The sequence below is a fragment of the Suillus clintonianus genome, assembly GCF_016758775.1.
Source record: "Suillus clintonianus strain FC179 chromosome Unknown DEU56scaffold_144, whole genome shotgun sequence".
Classification (NCBI taxonomy): Eukaryota; Fungi; Basidiomycota; class Agaricomycetes; order Boletales; family Suillaceae; genus Suillus; species Suillus clintonianus.
The window spans coordinates 12,938-30,191 of record NW_024539368.1 but is presented as its reverse complement, the minus strand read 5'-3'; the positions used below and the strand labels follow the sequence as shown (position 1 = coordinate 30,191).

At 49.2% G+C, this 17,254-nt stretch overlaps 6 protein-coding genes across 6 annotated transcripts; 2 read left to right on the top strand and 4 right to left on the bottom strand.

Moving 5' to 3' along the window:
- Positions 1-440: 440 nt before the first annotated feature.
- On the bottom strand, positions 441-2,926 carry DEU56DRAFT_837696 (Flavocytochrome c). Its single transcript, XM_041354851.1, has 8 exons — positions 2,722-2,926; positions 2,551-2,671; positions 2,335-2,502; positions 1,755-2,276; positions 1,496-1,702; positions 950-1,444; positions 802-894; positions 441-752 (listed from the first exon to the last, which is right to left on the bottom strand). The coding sequence occupies exons 1-8, from the start codon at positions 2,820-2,822 to the stop codon at positions 702-704; spliced, it is 1,758 nt and encodes a 585-aa protein (XP_041202234.1). The 5' UTR covers positions 2,823-2,926; the 3' UTR covers positions 441-701.
- Positions 2,927-3,035: 109 nt separating this feature from the next.
- DEU56DRAFT_837690 (uncharacterized protein) lies at positions 3,036-4,507 on the bottom strand. The gene is made up of 6 exons (XM_041354850.1): positions 4,340-4,507; positions 4,201-4,282; positions 4,142-4,153; positions 3,796-4,089; positions 3,644-3,740; positions 3,036-3,465 (listed from the first exon to the last, which is right to left on the bottom strand). The coding sequence occupies exons 1-6, from the start codon at positions 4,378-4,380 to the stop codon at positions 3,224-3,226; spliced, it is 768 nt and encodes a 255-aa protein (XP_041202233.1). The 5' UTR covers positions 4,381-4,507; the 3' UTR covers positions 3,036-3,223.
- A 126-nt stretch (positions 4,508-4,633) lies between these two features.
- Positions 4,634-5,829, bottom strand: DEU56DRAFT_837682 (uncharacterized protein). Its single transcript, XM_041354849.1, has 3 exons — positions 5,579-5,829; positions 5,215-5,529; positions 4,634-5,161 (listed from the first exon to the last, which is right to left on the bottom strand). Exons 1-3 carry the CDS (start codon positions 5,681-5,683, stop codon positions 4,820-4,822), a joined length of 762 nt encoding a protein of 253 aa, XP_041202232.1. The 5' UTR covers positions 5,684-5,829; the 3' UTR covers positions 4,634-4,819.
- A 1,520-nt stretch (positions 5,830-7,349) lies between these two features.
- On the top strand, positions 7,350-9,596 carry DEU56DRAFT_918784 (FAD binding domain-containing protein; the record flags this gene model as incomplete). Its single annotated transcript, XM_041358173.1, has 12 exons — positions 7,350-7,379; positions 7,438-7,557; positions 7,615-7,773; positions 7,837-8,035; positions 8,085-8,191; positions 8,248-8,288; positions 8,340-8,516; positions 8,574-8,629; positions 8,683-8,692; positions 8,740-8,764; positions 8,816-8,842; positions 8,898-9,596. 12 exons carry the CDS (start codon positions 7,350-7,352, stop codon positions 9,594-9,596), a joined length of 1,650 nt encoding a protein of 549 aa, XP_041202231.1.
- Positions 9,597-10,351: 755 nt separating this feature from the next.
- Positions 10,352-12,288, bottom strand: DEU56DRAFT_837668 (membrane dipeptidase-domain-containing protein). Its single transcript, XM_041354848.1, has 10 exons — positions 12,027-12,288; positions 11,961-11,973; positions 11,784-11,907; positions 11,665-11,736; positions 11,557-11,611; positions 11,423-11,505; positions 10,993-11,368; positions 10,844-10,944; positions 10,708-10,786; positions 10,352-10,650 (listed from the first exon to the last, which is right to left on the bottom strand). The coding sequence occupies exons 1-10, from the start codon at positions 12,261-12,263 to the stop codon at positions 10,471-10,473; spliced, it is 1,320 nt and encodes a 439-aa protein (XP_041202230.1). The 5' UTR covers positions 12,264-12,288; the 3' UTR covers positions 10,352-10,470.
- A 1,695-nt stretch (positions 12,289-13,983) lies between these two features.
- DEU56DRAFT_918782 (uncharacterized protein) lies at positions 13,984-15,343 on the top strand (the record flags this gene model as incomplete). The annotated part of the gene is made up of 9 exons (XM_041358172.1): positions 13,984-14,023; positions 14,078-14,084; positions 14,132-14,191; positions 14,248-14,422; positions 14,481-14,504; positions 14,556-14,609; positions 14,671-14,695; positions 14,746-15,065; positions 15,122-15,343. 9 exons carry the CDS (start codon positions 13,984-13,986, stop codon positions 15,341-15,343), a joined length of 927 nt encoding a protein of 308 aa, XP_041202229.1.
- Between the last annotated feature and the right edge of the window lie 1,911 nt (positions 15,344-17,254).

Sequence of the window (17,254 nt, the reverse complement as noted above, 5' to 3'; positions counted from 1 at the left end):
CACATATAACGAGACAGACGGAGCCCTTAACCGAAAGTCTGAGACTGTATGTGGACGCGCAGGATAGCATACCCGCCCCCTGTGTGACGTGTCGGTTCGTGTTATCTACTTTGAGATCGGAAATAAGAACGTACATAATTGGGATGGCTCGGCCGACGCCACAGAGGACGCCAGAGGGCGTATATGCTTATGCGCCAACATGTTCATGCAGTGCATGGCAAATGGCTATCGGTGTCGTTGGCAGCTTGGCCAACCTTTGAACGTACTCGTGTCCATCCGATTCCTCCCGACTGAACCTAGGTGACGGCACAGCTATATCTACAGCTGTGGCCTGGCGCAGCAGCCCCCATCTGCCAGGTGTATGAAATGTGAAATCCGGCGGCGACAAAGTTCGAAATGAAGTGGCGCCCGCGGCGCCAGGGCGGGCGGAGGCGCATGGGAAAGGCGCCACGGGCTTATGAGAAAAACAACTTCCCAGGGCCACGATCATGTTATGGGCGGAGGCGTATTAAGATTCAATTCAACGTTCAGCATCGTTGGCCTCGTGGATCAGACAGTCAGAGATGGTATGAAGACAACATTAGAATACACTGGATCACAACAACCAAGTAAAGACACAGAGGAGAGATATGCGATGCTATGAAAAGATGACAGATATAGTTGCTCTGCTTTTGCTGAGTTTAGTAGCGCCATTTTACCCCCTACTTCTTCAGTGTACCAATGACAGCGTCTGGCGCATATCTTGGAATAACCTACATCGCGAATTAGCCTAGAACAAGGAGTCACGACAGTTTTTCATACCTTCGGGTCGTGGAGCATGTTAAACTCCTCTGTTGCGTCACGACCAGCGTAGAGAATAATAGCTTTCTCGCCTCCTGGGTGATCAGGCAAGAACTATGTCGCGAAACAATCAACAAAAAAGTCACAGGATTGGAAGGGATGCACTTACGGATGTGACGTCCAGCACCTGGCCATTGACAATGACCCAGATGTCGTCCTTCTTGTTGTGCTTAGCTACATCCGCGGAAGTGAATTCCTTTGATAGTGATGACGACTGTGCGGGACCACTCGTGGCAACGGGCTGTGTAGGTGCAGACGAAGAAGCAGGACTCGACTCAAGTTGTCCAACAAATGCGCCAAGACGCCCGCCCGCCTTCTGTACGATGGCGCTAGTCGTCTGGAGGAGATAGGCAGCAGCTGAGTCGCCAGAAACGCGTCCGAAAACAACACATCCAAGCAGTGACGAACCACCAAGGCGATTGGCACCGTGTACACCACCAGCAACCTCACCAGCAGCGAAGAGACCGGGGATCGGCTTGCCGTCCTTGCCAATGACGCGTGACTCGGGGTCGATTTCCAAACCGCCCATGGTGTAGTGCAATACAGGGGTCATGATTGCGACATTGAAGAAGTCGTTCATGCTCCACTCTCCTGTTGAGAAGTACTGCTGGAGTTGAGCAACAGCACAATATATCTTGTTGAAAATGGGCATTACCTTCTTGCCAAATGGATCCTTCTTGGCCTTGACACCGGTGTTGTACGTGTCGAAAGTCTTCTTGAGATATTCAGGCTTGACACCCATCTCTTTAGCAAGAGCCTCGCCAGATTCGAAACGCTTCATGAGACCACGGCCGACGTAGTGCTTGCAGTGCCATTCGATCTCACTTGAAGCCTGTCCGTTAAGGATCAAGCGAATGGGGTACTAGTGAGGGTCATTGGGTAAATGGCAAACAGAAACAAGCATATTCTCATACCTTGCCGTTCTCCCACATCTTTCCAGTAACGTAGTCACGATGTTGAAGTTCATCGACGAAACGGTCGCCGTTCTTGTCAAGAAGTAAACCACCAACACCACGAAGAGCCTCTGCAGCCAAGAATTTCACTTTCGCGTCGGGCTCGTTAGGGTCAACAAGACCCGTCGGGTGCACTTGCACCTTCTCAAGGTCAATCGCACTCGCACCAATAGCCATGGCGATTTTCTGACCATCACCAGTGCAGTGGTCACCATTCGTCGTCGGGAGATCGTAGTATTCAGGACGGTGCTTCTTCAGCAGAGAGTCACCGCCAGTGAAATCAGCAGCATAACCACCAGTAGCAAGGACGACGGGGCCATATTCAGTTTCTGTCTTGCCGTTCCGGACAAACTCAACGCCCGTAACTGCGCCAGACTCGTCTTTGACGAGCTTTGTGACACGGGCCTTCTTGTAAATCTTCACGCGGTCAGGCTGGCTTACTGCCAAGTCTTCCAGGCGCTCCATTTGTGCGTAAGTAATAACCTATCAGTGGAGAAATGCGGAGTTAACAGAGCCCGACACGGAGATTGCAGCTACATACCATACCAGGGAATTGTGCATTTCCTCTGTGTGTGCGGGGCTGGCTGTGGCCTCCTAACCGCGCGACCTTTGAAAGGTCAAGGGCGAATTTGTCCTGCAACCAGTTGACAGCATCGCCTGAGCGGCCAGTCAACACACGGATGAGGTCATCGCGCGCAAGTTCACGAGCCTGGAATGTATTAGTATAAGGTCCAGGCAGAAATATAGCTCCACTCACAGATTTCTTCGTGTCCTCGAAGAAAATCTTTGCGTTATCTGGAATACCAGCCTCCTGCTGCGTCTGGGTACCAGCACCATTGATACCAGAAGTGGCCTTGGTGGAGTTTCCACCCATGAATCTGCGGAACTCCATCAATAATTGCTTCACTCCCAATGTGAATCCTCGTACCCTTGCTTGTCAAGCAACAATACGTTAGCGCCACGCTCAAGAAGGGTATGAGCTGCGGAGAGACCAGCGAGGCCACCTCCAACAACGATGACCTGAGACATTACGATAATTGTTAGGAGTGTGAGGAAACGATGGTAGTGGAGAGAGAGTAAGGATGGGTAGCCACGTCGGGGTAGCGGGATCCGGTCAAGTACCTTTAATTGCTAGCCAATCACAAGGCGCAAGGTATAAATTAAAACCAACATGTGATTGTCGCATTATGTCAGCTTCGGGTATTGAAAATCACGGTCGGCCAAATCGCGGCATGACAAGGAACAACGCCCTCCGCCAACCCTCCGTTGATTCTCCTGCGGGGGAGCTATTCCCGGTGTGACTTGTCCCATTTTCACGAGCAAAAAACAATTATCAGTTACACCAGCCGTGCAGGGGAATCATTTAAAAATTCTATTTACGTGATCATGGTATACATCAATCGTGCACCGGACATCAAGATTTAACCCCCTCACTTGCTCGACCCTTCCGCCCTGACAAGCTGATATAACCCCTGGCAGCACTTTTCAACGATATCCGTCATGCTCATTGATTTGTCCTCTTTCTGCTCAATTAAAACAAGCCCTTTCACCTTACTCGTCAGGTCCCCATTCTCAACATCACCACCCTCGAATATTCCGCGGTGTGCGTCCAGGTATGCAGGGAGCACGATCTTCTCCCAGTAGTCAGGGGGGTCTACCCAGGCGTCCCCCTCTTCATTAAATTGCACTCCATGATAGTAGCCGCACATATCGTGGATGTCGTGGACAAAGAACGGAGGCACGCGGAGTTAGGGGGAAATTAGAGTGGAGGTGATGAATGAGGAGCAAAAGTCAATAATCATCGGAGCGGAATAGGAACGAAGATAGAGCGGAAACACTGAAGGACATACTTGCTGTGATGTAAACCTGCCGCGCTTTCCTCCGACCCTCCAATGTCTTGAGTGGAACACGGAGGAAGAAGCGAATATCTAGTTGCTCTATGACTTCCTGCGACCGAATCACATTGATTCAATTCATCGAGGCGTCAATGCCGATGACGCACCTGATCCCAATACAACAGAAACCCGTCGACCAATCCCCACACTATATTGATGTTGTCACTCTCCTTGATTTGATCTTGCAAAACTCTGAAGCGCTCAGCCAGACGGTTTTGACACTCTGCTTCAATAGGCAAATCCGTCTGCTTGTTCAAATGTTCATGGCTTCTATGATCATCCGGTATGCTTCCCGTGTCTTTCACGTGCTTCAAAAACTTGGATAGTCGTGGGTAATCGATTGCGCTATCTGGAGCATCCCAGTCCTGGTAGCCATGATTTATGGGAAGCAATTCCTCAGGCTGCGCGACCGCTCAGCGAAAAAGTACGATCTGATCGAGTACCCTGTCTTACTGGAGCAAAATCCTGACATAGGTAAGTTAATGCTGATAACATTTGAGAAATTCACTGACATCCTGGTGCACGATGACACTGTTGGGCAGTATATTCTTTAGATGCTTTGCGAGCGTCGTCTTTCCTGAGCAAGTGGCACCACTTTTTATAGAGCAAATCAATCGGTAGTTCCTATGCAAATGTGAAGCGTTCACATACCCCAAGCCTACAAGGATAACCTTGGTCTGAAGTTCGGTCATCTCAGCTACAACGCCCGACAACACAAAGACAGTGGTGGATGTGCACTACACAAGTGCAGATCAGCTATCAGCGATTTCGCCGGCCGAGTCAGCCGAGTCAACTTACTCAGGATTGTCACTGATAGGCTTCGTCAAACTAACAGACTAGTGCGGGAGAAAGATACCCTTAAGATAAAACGCACCCGGCTAATACCGGGGTCCGGTACCTGGACCGGTAATGCAAAAGTCAAAAGTCAACGCAAAGTTAACAACCCTTTTCTTGTCACCAGGGTGCGGAACTCCTTGTGGCACACGACTATGTTCTCATCATCTCCCAGCATGTTACTGGTGAAGCTTAGGGAGAATCGTATGCGATGTAACAGTATAGGGAATATAGGTGATGTATTACAATACTATACTAATTCAGACGTACAATATTCATTCAAGTTTACCGCATATCTCATACCTGTCTCTCGGCTTTCTTCTTAACATCTTCTGCGCCCTCAGCAACTTTCTGAGCACCTTCGCGTTTCGCCTCGTCTGTCTTTGACTGCCCCCAACCAAACCAGCTTTGGCCAGCGTCCTTGGCTTCATCCGCGCGTTGTGCGACAGCATCCTTTGTCTCCTCGTACTTTTGTTCGGATGTCCTCTTGGCATCCGCCAGAGATTTCTCAGCTGCGTTCTTGTACTGGTTCAGTTTTGCCTGCGCTTCGTGTGCCGTCTGCCGTGCCTGTTCTGTCAGATCGTAGCGAGATTCGTCCACCTTTTGGCGGGATGCAGCCGCTTTCTCTTTAGCTGAGGCCTACATGTAGTAGGTCAGACGAATCGATCAACTGGGACGCTCAAATGACCGACCTTCACAGCATCATAGCTCTCCTGGCCTTCTCTAAGGGCATCCTCGGCCCTTGCCTTCCCTGCCTCCCCAGCTTGCCTTAAATCGCCCTCTACTGCGCGCACTGCCCGTTTTATATCCTCCTCATCTCTGCGCTTCTTCTCCTGAAGACTGATGCTTCGGTCGCGGTTGTAGAAATAGTACATTCCTGCAAGTGCCGCAACAGCAGACGCGATGATGAGGCCATTGTTGTGTCCGCCACCATTGGTGGAAGGACTGGCCTTGGGATTGGGCGACGCTTGCCCTGGAGGGGTCTGGGTTGCGAATGTCCTACGGGCCTACAGTCGGCAATTAGTTTTGAGAATTATGGAACACCAATCGACTTACGACAGGAGGGATGTTGGCTGGGACACGACCGTGACGGGTAGCAAGGATAGAACGCAAAGTGGGTGCTCGGTACATTGTGAAGGAAGCAGTATAAATCAAGTGCATGTACAAGTGTGGTGTGTAGTTGGTGTCGGTGTCGACGTTGGACTTTATATCCAACGCCGGCTCCTAATGACGACAGACTGTATGACGTTGAGCAGTCACGTGTGCACCTGGCACTGTGCGCCCAATCTCGGCGCTTAGCTCTTCCTTTTATTAATGGCCCTGCCATTACAAGTTACTTGACACAATATCCGGTGGAACGTGCTGCAGGGACGTGTAATGTCGGCAAGTTGTTTCGATAACGATCCGCACCCAAACACTCAACAGCACACCGTTGGTTACGTGCGACCTTGCCTTGCCGTTGTGATCCATTTTGCCCATATGTTTCAACGACCCAATCTTCCTCTATGCTCTGAACTCGTCAACTTCTACACACGACTCATCCTCCTGTGCTAATCGTAAGTGACTAGTTTATGATAGAAGATCGCTCCTCAGCTGAATTGGTCTGGAAGCAGCGTTGGCACTCATCCCGAACAGCATCCCAGTTCGCATCATGGATGAAGAACCCAACCCTCGCATCGGACAGCGTGGTGCCAGAATATGGGTTTGTCATACATCCACTTATCATATCACCCGCGGTCTCATTGAACGCACATTCTAGTCACGCTTCCTTGAACTCTTCAACTTCTTGAATGTTCCAGAAGTCAATGATCTGGGGAAATGCGCAGCTGTGATCTGTTCGTACAAGCCGGGGACGTTGGAACATCTGAGGGAGTGTCGTCCGGACCATTTGTCTCGCGTTGTCTGCGTGCAATGACATTGTCTATTGCCGATTTCTCCTGCTCTAAGCAGCATCGATCTCTGCGTCTCGTCCATCAATTCCAATATGTTCTTTGGCTACGGATGCTTCTCACCGCTGGCTGCGTGAGGGAGAGCCACATTGGCAGACGTGAAAGCACGCAGACCCCCGTAACCAGCACGGGGCCTAGTTTTGAAAACTCGTTGGGTTCTGCGAGAGAGTACGATTGTGTTTTTGCTTGGTCCGACACTTGCCGCATTGACGAGAGCTAGTACTGCAGAACTAGACGAAGCCATTCGCTTCATGTTCAAATGGAACTCCATCACGTTTATATGCATAGTACACCTCGTTGGCGTGAACTGATGATTGATTGTTTAATGGCAAGCTTCAAGATGGACTATTTACTCCTCGATCATGCACTTCAGAGAGTGTACAAGGAGATTTCGCTTGTCAGGAGATCGATTTCACCCCTCAAGTCCAGAGGCAGGCCAGGGTGCTGCTGGTTCTCGTCGAATTTCCATTACAGGTCCGAATATCAATTTGCCAGCGCAGCCTACGTGGGGGAATCAGAAATATTTTCCCAAGGAGAAGCAGCCCTGCACAGCATGTGCAAGTGTCTTCAAAGTTGGAACAAAATCAATATCATACTCACGTCTCGTTGGCATCAAATGTATTGGGGTGCGTCCGCAGCCGTCCGGTCGGCGTCTTGAAGTATCTGGTGAGCCTTATTGGCAGATCATCCGATGGATCGTGTAACGTCGGCAATCTGTTTCTGTAAGGATATAGCATTTACAGGACACGATTGTACGGCACATTGCTACCTGCCCCCGGCCTTTTCGCTTCGATCTGCTGTGTCTTATATATGGTATGAGACGTGATTGTCTGCTACTATCATTCAAAAAACTGTAAACTCATCTACCTCTACATACCATGACTTCCACTCGTCCTCCTGTACTAGTTGTAAGTGGCCTGCTTATGATAGAAGATCGCACCTCCTGAGCTGAATTCTCTTTCTTAGGTAGGTGCTGGGCCAGCGGGTCTGGTAGCAGCGTTGACACTCCTTCAGAACGGCATCCCAGTCCGCATCATCGATAAAGACCCCAACCCTCGCATCGGACAGCGCGGTCCCGGCATCTGGGTGTGTCACAACACTACTTCTCTGATGCCTCGTAGTCTCAATTAATGAATGATCTAGCCACGCACCATCGAACTTTTCAACTTCTTGAATGTCCCAGAAGTTAAAGATCTGGGGAAATCCATCCTTAAGGTCCGTTCGTACAAGCCAGGGACGTTGGAACCTCTAGGGGAATCTTTTGTGGCCCCGCATATGGAAACTACGCCCGCGATACCATTCGTGCGCAGAGACATTGTCTTCTCAAGCAGTCATGCTAAAATTTTGGTTTATTTTGATTTCTAGCTTCCGAAGGCGATAGGTCAACAGCTCCTAGATGTGATTCTGCGACGACACCTAGAGAAGTTCTCTTGTTCTGTTGAGATGGGCACCGAACTACGTTCGTTCGAGCAGTCCGATGTGGGCGTTACCGCTGTTCTAGCAAGGAACGGCATATTAGAAACGTTTGATGCAAAGTGGCTGATAGGCACTGATGGTGCTAAAAGTAAGACGCGGTCAGATGAAGCAGAATGAGACTGAATTTCAGTTTGCAGGTGTCGTTCGCAAGCAACTCGGGCTTACATTTTTGGGCGAGACCAGAGACGATTTCCGAGTTATCACCGGAGATATTTGTTTAAAGGCCGTTGGTCTTAACAGATCGGTGTGTTCGATTTCTACTTATTTGATGAACGAGCGCTCCTAATCCTGTCTCGAAAGTATTGGCATCAATTTCAAGTTGGAAAATTCCAAGAACGACGGTATGTACCAATGATGTCACTGATGATCGGAGATGTATTCACGGCTCACAGCGTCTCATTGCGTCCAACAGACGAAGTTGGAGAGGATGGCTGGCAATTTTCCATATCTGATGGTGCCTTAGACCTGACAAAGGTCGCTCAGAGCGAGGAGCTTATCTTTGAGATGATTGCATCGTTGATACCTACCGAAATTACTTTCAATAAGCTGGTGTGGGTGAGCGAGTTCCGGTTCGTTTTGTGTTTTTTTTTGTGAACGATCGATGCATTTTCATCGGTTTGGTTCAGGGCTAATGTTCGGATGGTGAATAAGTTTAGTGAGGGTCGAGTGTTTGTTGCAGGCGGTATGTGGCTCCATTTGAGGCGTATCTAGCTGTGCTGATGGATGCTGTCGTAGATGCTGCTCAGTAGGTCTATCTCTGTGACGTTCAAACAGCTGCTGACACATGTCCAGCGTCCACCCTCCAACCGGTGGTCAGGTATGTGTGCTCTCGTCAAATGACACAGCTTCCTCATTTATCTCCGAACAGGGACTCAACTCAGGTGTACAAGATGCTGTGAGTTTCGTAAATGTAGCCATACGACATGATGACTGACTGGGTTGTACACCAGTTCAACCTAGGATGGAAACTCGCGCTTGTTGAGAAAGGACTTGCCGATAAGTCTCTTCTCGAAACATACAGCGCTGAGCGTCTACCTGTCATCTCCGAGATGCTCGCGATGACCACCTCGATTCTCAACCAAATAAAAACTTTGGGACGCGTGTCGGTCCAACGAAGCCCCATCATGTTCATGCTCGGTATCAACTGCCGGTTCAGCACTATTGTCCTTGATGAATTTGTAACTCCAGTCGAGGGGAGACCTATCAATGCCTACGGAGTACTCGACGAGGGGCACCTGGAAGCTGGAGACAGGGCGCCTGATGCACCAGATATGTTACAGGTGGCGCTTGGAGAGTCTGATTTAGACCCAAAGACGCTTTTTGGTCTGTACCGACCTTGGTACCACACTGTGCTTGTGTTCGCTCCAAGTCATGCAAATGCTATCCCGATCTTGGGCGAGCTGGAGGCTTACGACAAAAGCGTTGTGCGACTGGCAGTCGTTTTGCCTTCATCCGCACCAGCGACACCCGTTGCATCCCCTGCTGACCTCGTTCTTATTGATCAGGAGGGTCATGCTTATTCGGCTTACCTTGTGGAATCTGACCAGACGAAGGTGTTTGTGATACGACCGGACGGAGTAATCGGAGCAATTGTACACGGTGCAGAGGGCGTGAAGAAGTATTTCTCGAGAATAATTTTGGATGTGTAGCGGTCTGTTCTTTCTACATGGCTTCGATATCACAACTCATCCATATACCCCAATCAACGTGGTTACTAAGGAGTGTAGAGTTGTTGCTTGTTCACGTCCTGTCTCCCGCTGATCTCGTAGGAGAGCGAGTATACGACGAGACAGCGGCTATCCAGTGACCCGGATAGGCTAACTGTTGTAGACGAGTGTACGCTTAGAGGTCCTCGATTACTGGAACGATGGCACGGATAAAGGTATTTTGAAGGCCAATTCAAGAGTACATCTGCCTATTCCTAGGAGCAGAGGTATGAAGCCTGAGCGCCGTGCTCTTCAAAGTGAGAACCATCAGAGCCATCGGAAGTCGAGGGGAAACCCATCACTACGAGGTGCTTAATGATGGACACCTCGAGGCTGACATGCGCCTAATGCATCAAGAGTGCACTATGTCCAGCCTGGAGAATCTAGCGTTAAAACGTTTTTTTAGTGTGTAGACCCTGTCATCACACAGCGCTTGTGTTCGCGCCGAGTTCCGGAGATGCTACCCTGGTCTTGGGCGAAGCATGCAACAAGGCGTTGTGCGACCGTCGTCATCCCGCCGTCAGCGACGCCCATCGCATACCCCGCTGACTTCGTTCTTGTTAATCAGCAAGGCCATGCATATCCCGCTTACCACGTCGAAGCTACGCAGCCCAATGTATTTGTAATGCGGCCAGACGGAGTTATTGAGATGATCGTCCATGACGCGCGAAGAGCTGGACGTGTGAGCAACGAATAAATAACTTCTTCAAATAATTTTATATCAATAACGCATAAATCAACATAGCAAATTACATTCGCAACTGCAACAATTCCCAGATAGTTATGTAAATAGACGTACCACACCTCTCGGAACGCATCAAGGCTTGTAAATGGGCAAGTCTTCTCTCTTATCGTAAATGTCGTATTTTGGCAAGGTTCCTGCAGCTTGCAATTCTTTGGCCACTTTCTCTGCACCTTCGAATACCCGAAGGAAATTGCCCCCAGTGAGCCCAGCCAGATCGCGCTTGCTCCATCCGCGTTGGTGCAATTCAGCTATCTTAGAAGTTAGAGCAGTCAGTCGTCGCTTAAATATAGGTGGTAAGATGTCGCGTACCAGAGCAGGATACTTTGAAACGTCCTCGAGTCCCTTCGGAGTAACAGAAATGCCATCATAGTCGCTCCCGATACCGACGCTGTAATAGCCATTAGATCGGTAGGCTGCAGGCGAGAGAGTATTGGTCATCACTCACTGTTGCACTCCAGCAACTTTTGCGATATGTTCAACGTGATCGGCGACGGCTTCAATGTCAGCCTCGCCATCGTCAGCAACAAACGGACCATTGAAGTTGACCTGCACAATCATTAAAAAGGTAGTAGATTGATTATTTTCCAGACAGACCATGACAACAGCATCTCTTTGCCCTTCGCCGAAACCGACGAGACCAAGTACTTCGTCAGGCACATTGCGGGCAACATCATGGATGGCCCTGGCAGACGAATGAGACCAGATGACTGGGGCCTTAGAGTGCAGGAGGGCCTGGGTTGCAGTCATGTCAGAAGTATGAGAAAGATCGACAAGCATTCCAAGTCTGTTCATCTCCTCCACGAGCCTGAAGCCAAGAGGGCTGAGGCCGTAGTGCCGTGGGACACTCGGAGCCAAGAAACCGCAAGAATCAGCGAAAGCATTGTGACAAGTATGGGTCAGAGTGACGTAGCGAACCCCAAGTTCGTAGTATTGGCGGAGGACAGCAATAGAGTTCCCGAGTTGATGGGCACTAAAATAGCAATAACTTTAGGGGGGTGGAAGGAGCCAGCAAGGTCGCGCTCACCCCTCAACGCCTAGGATGCTCGCAATTTTGCGGTTTCTGATTGCTGATTTAATGTCACTTGTGCTGACAGCGTATGCAAAGTCCTGCGCCAGACATTATTTATCGTTACTAACATGAAGGTATGTAAGACTCACGCCAGGATACTTCGATATCAAGCCCTTTGCTACGTCAATTTGCTCGAGGGTGTCTCTATCGTTACGTGCGGTCAGCAATATACTAAGCTTAACAAGGAATACCCAGACCGGACGCGCCAGGTAGCTTTCAAGAAATCGGCACCCTCATCTTCAGGGCTTGCGCAACCTACATATACAGACCTGAGCCAAGTCAGTTTGTGGTGCAATGTGTGGATGCTGTTGTGTACCAAAAGAATCCTCCAACTTTCCCTTCCCTCAGACGCGGAATATCCACATGCATGGGCATTTGACCGTCAAGAGGAACATCGGTGACGTTGTTACGCCAGCCGAAGCGAGCAACCATAGGAAGATCTCCAAAGCGAATTGTAAGAGGGTGGGCAGGAAATATTTGAGAGGGAACATACCAATGTGCCCATCCTGTGTGTTCCGTCAGCGAGGGATGAGCGGAGGAAACGGGTCAAGAGGCGTACGATTACAGGAGCAGTGTCGAGCAGACGCTGTGCTGCAAGCTTAGGATCCCGGGGCAGCTTTCCCGAAAGTCCAGTGTCGCTTACAAAGCCTGGGTTGACCAGAGCAACGACCGCAACAACGATGAATACAATAGCCAGGCCGGACCAGACGAGTGCGCGGTCACGAAGTGTGCGAGAGTCCCGCCGCACTGTCTCATCTTCGGCGCTCGAAATTAAGGGTTCGTTTTCACTGCTCATCGTCGTTGACGAACAGAAGTCGCTCCTAACGGATTTAAACTATTATTTTGATATTTGTGAGATACATAAATATAAATGGATCATGTGACGTCCTAATTAGTAATTACAACTTCGAGCAAACTTCAAACTGATCATATGCATGACATGCATTACAGCTTTCAACACGCTGCTTCACACTCGAGGCAACCATTGAGTAATTCCGCTAACAACTATACTTGATATCAGTATTTTCAGGACATAACTAGCCGCAGCTCCAACACATGCGACTTGTTTATCACTTCCTTTTTGTTTCCGTCACGGTGTCCCGCCAAACGGCAACTTGGGAATGATGCTGGCACAGGTTCTAGCTGGCATATCATTATGAAGTAGTCGTTAACGTTCATCGGCCTTTGCTGGTGTATGTTCCTCAGCAGATCAATCCTCAGTCCCCAGGCCTAGGCCTCAACGATCACATCCCTTCTTTCTCCACGACGGGCTGCTGACGTGTAATCGTTGATATGCCGTGACCGTTGTCAGCCGGATTCGGGCAGCCTTTCGCACAATATTGCGCACGCAAGTGCACCACTTGACTTTGCTGCGCTGCTTTTGATCTTGCCGTGCTTGGAGCGGAATCTTCTTCGCCCATAACGACATGGAGATCAATGACATCTTGTCTGGGCATCTTGTCACCAGTCGCATCGAGAACATCCTCGCGGCGCGCCAGCTGTCTTTAGTGTCTAGTGTCTACACGTGGCAGTGTGGTATAGTCAGAATCTCAGGCTAGTAGGGCAGATTTGCGAGTCACTATAGGGGAAAATTGATGCCAACAAGAATGACGCGGATGCCTTCAAGAGTCCAAATGTTTGGTCAAGCCTGCTGCTGCCAGCACGACTGACCCTCGTCGACGATGGTTGTCCATGATGTTGCGGCAGTTGCGGCAGCATTTTCCTAAGTACATACTACTCACTCGCTCGCCATGGCCGACGGCCGTCATACCCATTGTGAGCAGTTCCTTGAGCTGAAGCCTAACCGTCCCTGATGCACATGCTTTTTGCTATCAGGATTGCAGGACAAGAAGTTTCACCGTCGCTTGTTTTATTACTCGCATATCATGTCCCTTTTCAAATCTTGCAATTGGTGTTGAGTTCATGTCGCGAATCAAGAATTTCCACATCTTCAAGTTGCCGTTGAGTTCAAGTTGCCCTGGAATTCGGGGGTCGTAACTGCTGCGTGTCTCAATACATTGATGGTGCAGAGCTCATTCTGAATTGCGTCGCACACAGAGACACTCCCTGTCTTCTTTGGGATCATTCCGCTTCGAACTTCCTTGGCTTGGGAACACTTGGGCAATCAAAGGACCCGCACAGACATGTACAACTTCCTGTATGGCACAGACCGCGGCGCTTTCGGTTGGCTTTCGGACTTCCCATGGGGTGTCATGGGGTGTCGGCAGCAGGTGTTCACGCTGTCACAACTATCGCATGGTTTCACGTACCATGTTCCCATTTTTACCGTTGCCGCGCCCATGATCTCCCAAATATCAACGAAGCGCCACAAAAGCTGATGATCTCCGGTCGCAACCATTCGCTGATGGATTGGTTGGTATGAGACGTTGGCACTCCTGAATTCACCCAAGCCAAGTGAAACACATGACCCACCTAATAATGCATTTAGGGTACCCTTTGAACACGCCTCCGTCCCTCCATTTTTTCTATCAACCATGATCGAGTCTCTGGCACAGATGTATATCACAGGTATCTGGCTGGAGGCGATCTTGTATGGTACGTACCTGACGAATTTATGTTGGGTCGCCGACACACTCCCTTCTCATTCAGGTATAAAGTGCGCTTTGCCATAACATCCGGGGTCATTTCTGATGGAGGTTGTAGCTGCGTCTTATTCAGCATTTGTCTTTTCATCCTTCAAGGCCACGACGGAGCATCTCGAAAGTGAGCGGAAGCCTACATCTTTTCAAGCAAAAGCGCGATTATGATATAATTTCTAGAACGCTCCTGTTTTCGAGCGTTATTCAATTTTCACTAGCTACAGCACATGTCATCGTAAGCTTGCTGGAGCTGATGGCTGCATTCGCAACTTCAGCCAGCGCTGCTAATGACTACTTCACCAACCCTGGTGGCAACGAACTGTTCGTTGGCGGCTTCTTTGTATATATCGTCAATGTCGGTGGCGAAGCATCTGCATCTCCAATGTTGTTTGACTGATACCAATCTTTCCTAGACGTTCGCTCAAGAACTACTCTTAGTGAGTTTCATGATCCAAATCGCAACACAGAGATAAATGTTTGTATTTCAGATTTGGAGATTATACGTGATCTGGGAGCGCAACTTCAAGATTTGTATTATACCTGTACGCTGTCTTTGTTGTATTCACCATTAATGTGACATTGTTGATAACCTTCAATCCATAGCTCATTCTATGGATGCTTCACTGCAGTAAGCTAGATGTGTAAGTCAATGAGCTATCTGTAGTGACACTCTGTCAGGTATAGCGTCGATCGCCGTTTCTGGCTTTATACCCGCCACAGCCACAGCACTCTCACGCAATGTCCATTCGTACGGGCTCGCCGGGTGGGGTCTTGAGACTTGTGTCAATTTTCTTGCATCAGGCGGCATAGCCTATCGTTTATGGCACGCGGGACGCCGCACGGCCATTCTCACTGGACGACTCAACTATAAGGCTAGCTTCCTCATCGTCATTGAATGTGGGGCCCTGATCACCACATGTACCGCAGTCATGTTCGCCCTCTATGCAGCAGGCAAACCAGAGGGACTCGTTGGGGTCGGAGCAGCTACTCAAATCGCGGTGGGTGCAGAGTAGGCTATCCATGACGTATCGTTAAATATTTTTTTTCTCCATAGACTATCTCACCGTTACTAATCATTGCGCGGGTGGGATTCGCTATGTCCAAGAGAAAGACGATTTCGGCAGCGGCTACCCTTTCTGCCTTCCCGAGTCCCTTACAAGTTAATGTTGCCAGGACATTGGATACATACGAGGATTACCCACTGGGTGATATTTCCGGAGCTGGGGGACGTGGACTGCGGAACAGGGAGGAAACGAAGATAATGATTGCAGCTTGAACTCGAGTAATGCTCGCTACTTGACAGTTATTTATCAGTCATATCTTTTCTCTGTGTCGTGCCATTTATTTCGCCGTCAGTGAGTTGGCTTGGCGCCTGAGCGCCTCTGAGCTGGTAACATGTGCCTTTGAACAGCAAGCCTGCATTAGCTGGCAGCCGTATTTCAAAAAATCCGTGCACAAGCCATGTCAGACACGGGTGTGTCCCCCAGGCTGTACCGTACATCGGGAAACGTCTGAGGAAATATGTTGCAAATATTTATGCTGGGTCAGTCAATACACATGCGCACTAATGAGGGTGCAACCATAAACATAGTAAGCAATGCAGAGGCGACAAGATTCGTGACGGCAGTGTTAACACAATAAAATATGTCAAGGTGGAAAGCATCATCCCGAATACGATCCACGAAGGCCCAAAGGCTCATCGATCTGCGTAGCATGCCAATGTATCATCCGACGCCTTTCTTTACCATGCCCGACACTCGATCATACTCTCAATTTACCAGCAACTTCGGCTGCACTGGAACTCTGTCACCCACCAGTACTACTCCAACATCCCTCGACACCCATGTATGCCACTGGCAGACAACCTTATAAGACGACGTATCACTAGGTCATCGAACAAGCATGGGCTTCTAGGGACTTCAGAGTAGTATTGGCGGGTTGCAGTGTTCTAGTGGCCGCGGAAGGTGTTGGTGAATCGAGTGGTTAGTCGAGTATCGGGCATGGCAAAAAAAGACATCGGATGATCCAATGGCATGCCGTGGAGATAGATCGACAAGCCTTTGAACCTTGGTGTGTCGTATCCTGGAGCATGATCCCCACCAGGACATATTTTACCGGTATGCAGTAGTAGTAAACTACTTCACACCTATAACGTCCTGCCTGACACTTTGTTACTTAGTCTGAATAGATCGCATGAGGAGATGATAGTAGTAAGAGAGAGAGAGGAAAGGCGATAATGATGCAGAGGAAATGTCTACCCTTTATATACTATGGCTCAGGTTCACAAACAATTCGAGATGTGGATGTGGAAGGCGGACTAAGCTGAGACGCCAATGCGGGCCCCACAATGGCTTCTCAACTTGGTCATGGTTTCAGTGTGGGCCCGGGTGTGCTTATCATTATTACATAGGAACCACACCCTCGAACAATAGAACAATAAGCACCATCGTGGCACCTTCAAGTTTTCATCTTACCTCCACATCTTCCCCCGCTCTCATCTTCCGCAATGGAACTTCCAATGTTGTAACATAAGTAAGTCTCTGACGACGTTCCTTTTTTGTTAACTTCCGCAAATCCCTATTCCTTGAGAACGTATGTCGAGAGTCGAGAATGAAGTAGCTCTTACTTATATGGCTGGCATAGAAAATCATTACTATGTAGAACCCACAGATAAGCTGGTTTATTGTTGCAGTATGTACGCACGAGGTGAGCTCTAATCCAAGCCGTTAGCTATTGGACAGCAAAATAGAACAACAACATATGAAGAATAAATAGGCCAGACAGGTCATAGCTATGATATCGGCACCATGAAGGGCAAACCCTCAAAAAAAGAACAAGAGACTCATCCTGTGTCACATCCTTCATTAGAGTTTGACCGAGACGCCACACACGAGTTCACATCTCGACTGCATTCAGCTCGAAACGGACACTTGTGTCCAGCTGCTTCCACGAGGAATTATATGTAACAGTTGACGTCCGAAAATTCCAAGGCGACTCGTCAGGCGCGTGTATTAACATTATCATCAACGTCAAACAAACGACAATCCGTGACTTCTGGCTTTTGAAGTGGAGTCAGCTATCAAACCCACCAAGTTAGGGTAGGGGGTCATGTAGCTCTCCACCGAGTCCCATGTGATCATTGTTACTTGATCGTGTCCGCGCAGTGATCTGCAGTATACACCATAAG

What these genes read in the sequence shown, in the direction of transcription:
- DEU56DRAFT_837696 (XM_041354851.1), bottom strand. Translation starts at nt 2,822, where the DNA reads ATGTCTCAGGTCATCGTTGTTGGAGGTGGCCTCGCTGGTCTCTCCGCA. An exon ending in TCGAGGACACGAAGAAATCT is followed by an intron (nt 2,503 to 2,550) that starts GTGAGTGGAGCT and finishes AATACATTCCAG; the next exon opens with GCTCGTGAACTTGCGCGCGA. An exon ending in AGGATCCATTTGGCAAGAAG is followed by an intron (nt 1,445 to 1,495) that starts GTAATGCCCATT and finishes CAACTCCAGCAG; the next exon opens with TACTTCTCAACAGGAGAGTG.
- DEU56DRAFT_837690 (XM_041354850.1), bottom strand. Translation starts at nt 4,380, where the DNA reads ATGACCGAACTTCAGACCAAGGTTATCCTTGTAGGCTTGGG. An exon ending in TTCTGTTGTATTGGGATCAG is followed by an intron (nt 3,741 to 3,795) that starts GTGCGTCATCGG and finishes ATTCGGTCGCAG; the next exon opens with GAAGTCATAGAGCAACTAGA. An exon ending in GCAGGTTTACATCACAGCAA is followed by an intron (nt 3,466 to 3,643) that starts GTATGTCCTTCA and finishes AATTTAATGAAG; the next exon opens with AGGGGGACGCCTGGGTAGAC.
- DEU56DRAFT_837682 (XM_041354849.1), bottom strand. Translation starts at nt 5,683, where the DNA reads ATGCACTTGATTTATACTGCTTCCTTCACAATGTACCGAGCACCCACT. An exon ending in CAGCCAACATCCCTCCTGTC is followed by an intron (nt 5,530 to 5,578) that starts GTAAGTCGATTG and finishes TGCCGACTGTAG; the next exon opens with GCCCGTAGGACATTCGCAAC. An exon ending in AGAGCTATGATGCTGTGAAG is followed by an intron (nt 5,162 to 5,214) that starts GTCGGTCATTTG and finishes TACTACATGTAG; the next exon opens with GCCTCAGCTAAAGAGAAAGC.
- DEU56DRAFT_837668 (XM_041354848.1), bottom strand. Translation starts at nt 12,263, where the DNA reads ATGAGCAGTGAAAACGAACCCTTAATTTCGAGCGCCGAAGATGAGACA. An exon ending in AAAGTTGGAGGATTCTTTTG is followed by an intron (nt 11,737 to 11,783) that starts GTACACAACAGC and finishes GACTTGGCTCAG; the next exon opens with GTCTGTATATGTAGGTTGCG. An exon ending in TGATATCGAAGTATCCTGGC is followed by an intron (nt 11,506 to 11,556) that starts GTGAGTCTTACA and finishes TGTCTGGCGCAG; the next exon opens with GACTTTGCATACGCTGTCAG.